The sequence below is a fragment of the Hylobates moloch genome, unplaced genomic scaffold (assembly GCF_009828535.3).
Source record: "Hylobates moloch isolate HMO894 unplaced genomic scaffold, HMol_V3 SCAFFOLD_15, whole genome shotgun sequence".
NCBI lineage: Eukaryota > Metazoa > Chordata > Mammalia > Primates > Hylobatidae > Hylobates > Hylobates moloch.
Window position 1 is genome coordinate 71,283,023 of NW_026652290.1, and position 6,000 is coordinate 71,289,022.

At 39.7% G+C, this 6,000-nt stretch overlaps 1 protein-coding gene across 9 annotated transcripts in view; it reads left to right on the forward strand.

Moving 5' to 3' along the window:
- ASB3 (ankyrin repeat and SOCS box containing 3) overlaps positions 1-4,678 on the forward strand; it is a 125,041-nt gene extending 120,363 nt beyond the window's left edge. For 4 of the 9 annotated variants that reach the window (XM_032177006.2, XM_032177008.2, XM_058428441.1 and 1 more), the window contains one exon: positions 3,205-4,676. In XM_032177006.2, coding sequence (XP_032032897.1) covers positions 3,205-3,392 — 188 coding nt within the window. In that variant the 3' untranslated portion in view covers positions 3,393-4,676. Of the gene's footprint in view, positions 1-3,204 lie in introns of all 9 variants that reach the window. The other 5 variants (XM_058428439.1, XM_058428438.1, XM_058428440.1 and 2 more) reach the window with 2 other exon arrangements.
- The last annotated feature ends 1,322 nt before the right edge of the window (positions 4,679-6,000 follow it).

Below are 6,000 nucleotides of genomic sequence, written 5' to 3' on the forward strand. Positions count from 1 at the left end.
AGCCTCCCAAAGTGCTGGGATTACAAGCGTGAGCCACCGCGCCCGGCCTAACAAATGATTTATTAAGCTTTAAAGATAGACCTCCAGTGATTTAGTCACATAATCTAGAAAAGCTGGTCAGCACTACATGAAGTTTTAGGGCATCTGGAGGAACTCTTCCCAGTCAGCTCATAGAATTTTTTTTTTTTTTTTGAGACGGAGTCTCGCTCTGTCGCCCAGGCTGGAGTGCAGTGGCGCAATCTCGGCTCACTGCAAGCTCCGCCTCCCAGGTTCACGCCATTCTCCTGCCTCAGCCTCTCCGAGTAGCTGGGACTACAGGCGCCTGCCACCACGCCCGGCTAATTTTTTTGTATTTTTAGTAGAGACGGTGTTTCACCGTGGTCTCGATCTCCTGACCTCGTGATCCGCCCGCCTCGGCCTCCCAAAGTGCTGGGATTACAAGCGTGAGCCACCGCGCCCGGCCTCCCATAGAATTTTAAGCCAGTGTAGTCTGTCCACTCTGAGAAGCTGGAGCATCATTAAGGATTCCTTATCTCCAAGTAAGCAGCTCTCCTCCGGGTTGCACAGCTGTCCTTTATCTTCCTTCTGGTTGTGTAGTAAGTGTTCATGTTCCTAAGAATGTGCAGAATGAAGAGATTCAATTTAACAGATGCCTGTTAAACTCTAACTGAATATAAGTAGAAATTCTCTTAACCAACTTCACTTTAAAAACACACACTGGATTAACCAGTCTTGTGATTTTCTCTTTCGTTTCCATCTGACGGTGTCCATTGGCATGCTCTGTGTTTGCAGCTGGCCAGTTACACTCTAGAATGCCAGTGTTCCTACCAGCAGAGGTGTGTGCTTACCAAACAGCAGTTATGTTTATTTCTGAAACTTTTTATTTCATTGTGCATATTATTGTAGTTAAGTAATTCCAGATTGCACAAGCTAATGAATTATGAGTGTGAAAAGAGAATCATTGTTTCTGTTAAGGCAAAGGAGAATGCAAAAGACTTGATAAAGATAAGCACAGAACAGAAATAGATATTGAATTAGATGTGGCTACAACAACTGAAAGCAAAAAAACCTGTAAAAATACGGAAGGATTATGTACTCACCTTGTTTCATACATGCCTTTAAATCCATGCTGTAACTCAAAGAAAGTGAAACTGCGTCCTCATTTATATAGTGGTGAGTAAAAAATACATAAATAAACTGCAAGCCATAGATGTTGTGTTCTAGATGTGTTCATGTATCCATTTTAAATTAGAATGTTTAAAGTATGTATGGTGTTTTGGTCACCTGCTTTAAGGGAGTTTCTATTAACTGACCACTTATTGTTCATGATCCTACTAAGAGGGCTTCTTTATACTTGATAGTTGAACGTAGTCAATCTACTTAAACCTTTGGAAAACTGTGGTGTTTGCAGCTTGGGTGTGCTTTCCATATGTATTCCTGCAACTTCCTCCAGTGGCCCCTTTACCTTTGTCTTCCCATCTTTTATGTGAGAACCATCATTTCTCCTTTAAGTTTACAGAAAAGGGTCAAAGTTAAGTAAGATGTGGATATGAAAAAAGTTGGAAATAAATGTGCTATATACCATAGATACTGTAATCTTATTATTTATAATAGGGAATCTATGACTCATGGTTTAAGAAAATGCCCAGCTTAGACTTAGGTTTTATATACTAAATCGATAACTTTTGCTTTCTTATTTAGCATTTTGAAACACCAGTTTGAGTGATTTCTTTAATTCTGAATAAACTAAACTAAACCTAAACTAGTAAACTAAAAACAATGATGAGTTAACTTCTGTGGCTTGGAAGATATTGAAGATGTTAGAGAATTAATTGGTCTTAAGCCCTATGGGTATTAGAGTTTAAAGAACCCTATACCTGGAATCAGACTAGCTGGTCTGGTATCAGCTGTGCTCTTTATAGTACTAGTCTTTGATGCTCTGATCCTGGTCTGTTCATCATTGTTAAATTTCACAGGGATTTATAAAAGATTTCTTGAATTAACAAAAGGCTTTAGGTCCGATTCACATAAGAGCAGACATTAACTTCTTTATTTAACACTTTTCATCTTAGAAAATGAAACTGCTATCATATGATTCTTTTTTTATTTTTTTATTTTTTTTTGAGACAGAGTTTCGCTCTTGTTGCTCAGGCTGGAGTGCAGTGGTGTGATCTCGGCTCACTGCAACCTCCGCCTCCCAGGTTCAAGCAATTATTTTGCCTCAGCCTCCCTAGTAGCTGGGATTACAGGCATGTGCCACCACGCCAAGCTAATTTTGTATTTTTAGTAGAGACAGTGTTTCACATGTTGGTCAGGCTGATTTTGAACTCCTGACGTCAGGTGATCTGCCCGCCTCAGCCTCCCAAAGTACTGGGAATACAGGCATGAGCCACCGCGCCTGGCCTGTCATACAGTTCTTAATTATGTGCATGTGGGATTGTCCTTTAATTGGTAGTTAGCTTTTGGCTGTAGTGCCTTGTCAGACACACACACACACACACACACACACACACACACACACACACACAGGCTTTGGGTTCATATAGATCTGAGTTTGAATCCTGGCTGTGCTTCTTACTAGCTCTGTGACTTTGGGAAGTTGTTTTTTTAAATCTCTACAGTAGCCTGATAATATATACTTCATGAAGTTAATGCCGATAAAAAGAGAATTTGAGTGAAGTACATGGGCTTGTGGCATAGAAGGCACTCAATAAATACTCCCTTTCTCTCAGAGCCAATTAAAAATTTTCATTTTATGTTATGGATAAAAGGGAAAACTTGCAAGCTGTACATCTATTCACTTGATGTGATAGGTCTGGAAACCATTTGTAATGAAATAGATTAAGAGGAAGGTAGCATTTGCAACTGTGAGCTTCTAGCATTTCTAAAGTTGATTCATCCATTTCTTAAGTGCAGGTATTGACAGATCTTTAGAATTTGAGCATTTAGTGTTTGCGGCCCTGGATACTGACTTTGAATGTGTGGCCAACAAACTGAAGGGAGAGGAGCCAGTTGAAGGCTGTAGAAAAGAATAAATAAGGTTTATTGTGGTCATACTAACTCAAAGTAGTCTTCTTTCAAAGTAATTCTAAGTGATAGATCACTTTTCTTACCAAGAGTTGGGGGAAAAAATTAATTTACCTTTATGTGCTATTACATCTTTCTGTTTAAAAAAGTTTCACCTTGCTTTTTTTGTTTCTTCAGCCACTGTTCCATCCCTGACCCATCTTTGTCGTTTGGAAATTCGGTCCAGTCTAAAATCAGAACGTCTACGGTCTGACAGTTATATTAGTCAGTTGCCACTTCCCAGAAGCCTACATAATTATTTGCTCTATGAAGACGTTCTGAGGATGTATGAGGTTCCAGAACTGGCAGCTATTCAAGATGGATAAATCAGTGAAACTGCTTAACACAGCTCATTTTTTTCTCTGAAAAACCATCGAGACAAAAGAGCCACAGAGTACAAGTTTTTATGATTTTATAGTCAAAAGATGATTATTGGTTGTGAGATACGTTAGGTTTTGGGGGGCCAGTAGTTTAATGAGAATGTTTATGTTTACAACTAGCCTTCCCAGTAAAAAAAAAAAAAAAAATATATATATATATATATTGTAAATCTCACTTATATTACTTTATTGCAACTTCATCACCAGTACATTATATGTTGTAATATTTATTTACCTGACCATTTTCTGCTTTATTTTCCTAATAAACTGTGATGTTGCTTCTACTGCTAAACATGGCATATTTCCACCTATGATTCGTGTTTACCTGCCTGGTGCTAGGAGCTCAGAATGGAATGCATAAAGCTTCACTGGAAGTGTATACGACTTTGGTGTAGAATCTGTTGTTATTGTCATTATTATTTAGACGTGAATATCTCTTATGTTTATTAAAGAACACGTTTTCCTATTCAGTCGCTTTTTTTTTTTTTTTTTTTTTTTTTGGAGACAGAGTCTTGCTTTGTCACCCAGACTGGAGTGCAGTGGCGCAATCTCGGCTTACTGCAACCTCTGCCCCAGGGTAATTCAGTCACTTTTATGAAGAATTGATAGTGATTGCCTTTTCACATGTAAACTCACAGGAAAAAATTACTTTAAAAGAATAAAGAAAATCAATCATATTGCTGGGTTTTTCCTTCCAGTTTCTTTTCATTCTTTGGCAAAACAAACAAACAAAACCAACCAACCAACCTAATTCTAATCTGCAAAGGCAAGAACAGCCCTAAACTCAAAGACGTGCTCAGTTGGGAAAAAAATTGGTTTCAGTTTTGAGATAAATGAGCATGTTAGCACAATTAGGATTTTAATCAGGAGACTGAGAGGGGCATGTCTGTGGCACCATCTTTAAAGAAAGAAAGGGGCCAGGCGTGGTGACTCACGCCTTAATCCCAGCACTTTGGGAGGCCAAGGCAGGTGGATCACGAGGTCAGGAGATTGAGACCATCCTGGCTAACATGGTGAAACCCTGTCTGTACTAAAAATACAAAAAAATTATCTGGGCATGGTGATGGGCGCCTGTAGTCCCAACTACTCTGGAGGCTGAGGCAGGAGTACGGTGTGCACCTGGAGACGGAGCTTGCAGTGAGCCGAGATGGCGCCACTGTACTCCAGCCTGGGAGACAGAGCGAGACTCCGTCTCGAAAGAAAGAAAGAAAGGAAGGTATTACCGAGTTACTTAGTATTATATATAAAATTCAGGCTCCATCCAGCTGTAGAATCATTGAGCAGCTTTGTTCCTATGAAGCAGTAATAGCCAGTTCTATTAATATTATGGTGTTTTTCCTTCTTATTATCTAGATAAGCTGTAAAACAGTCCATGAAATAAAGACCTCAGAATCCTAGATTAATGAGGCGCCACCTCATGGGTTTTTACAATTGCTTGATCTAAATCTAGAGTCAGGAAGAACTAAACGCTGGATCAAGTGAGCCGTGAGAAGAGGCTATAGAGACTGGCCTTGAGAAAAAAGTTATGAGAGCATTACTGTCACAGTAGACTACCAGAGATGGGGTCCAAGGAGGCAAAGTCTTCTGTCCTATTGGGATCCAGTGGCTTAAAATAGATGAGAGTGGGTCAGCCGTGCCCGTTTCTGATAGGCCTTTGGTGTTTGGCAAAAGCAGTGATGAAGGTGGACCAAACAAGGATGACATCACCAAGACCCAAAGGGATGACTGAGCTGTTACCTCAGACTAGAACTGCCTGTGGGTTGGGGATAAGAGTTTGAATGTGGGTGTACAGGCAGAAATAAGGTTGCATATAGAAAACCAGGTGGAAATTCTGATAATTTCATAAAGAAATTCCAAAACTGTGTATATTGTATAGTATTTTTTAAATGTCATAATCTTTGTTGTCCAAACCCTAAGTCTCTGATTTGTAAGATAGCACCCAGGTTTTTCTTGGGGGAAATTGTATGTAGAATGTTTAATTTTTTTTAATTTTTAATTTTTATTTATTTCCATAGGTTACTGGGGAACAGGTAGCATTTGGTTATGTGAGTAAGTTCTTTAGTGGTGATGTGTGAGATTTTGGTGCACCCATCACCCAAGCAGTGTACACGGTACCCAATGTGTAGTCTTTTTTTTTTTTTTTTATAAGTAGACAGTTTATTTGGGTCAAGTTTAAGGATTATAACCTGGGAGCAAAGACTCAAGTTGCCTGGAATCTACACTTTGATTAGCAGCAGTTGCCAATGTGTAGTCTTTTATCCCTCACCCTCCTCTCACCCTTTCCCTGAGTCCCCAAAGTCCCCTGTATTATTATTACGCCTTTGCATCCTCATAGCTTTGCTCCCAGTCATGACCGAGAACATACGATGTTTGATTTTCCATTTCTCAGTTACTTCACTTAGAATAATGGTCTCCAATTCCATCCAGGTTGCTGCAGATGTAATTATTTCACTTTTTTTTTTTTTTCTCGAGACGGCGTTTCGCTCTTGTTGCCCAGGCTGAAGTGCAATGGCGCGATCTCGGCTCACCGCAGCCTCCACCTCCCGTGTTAAAG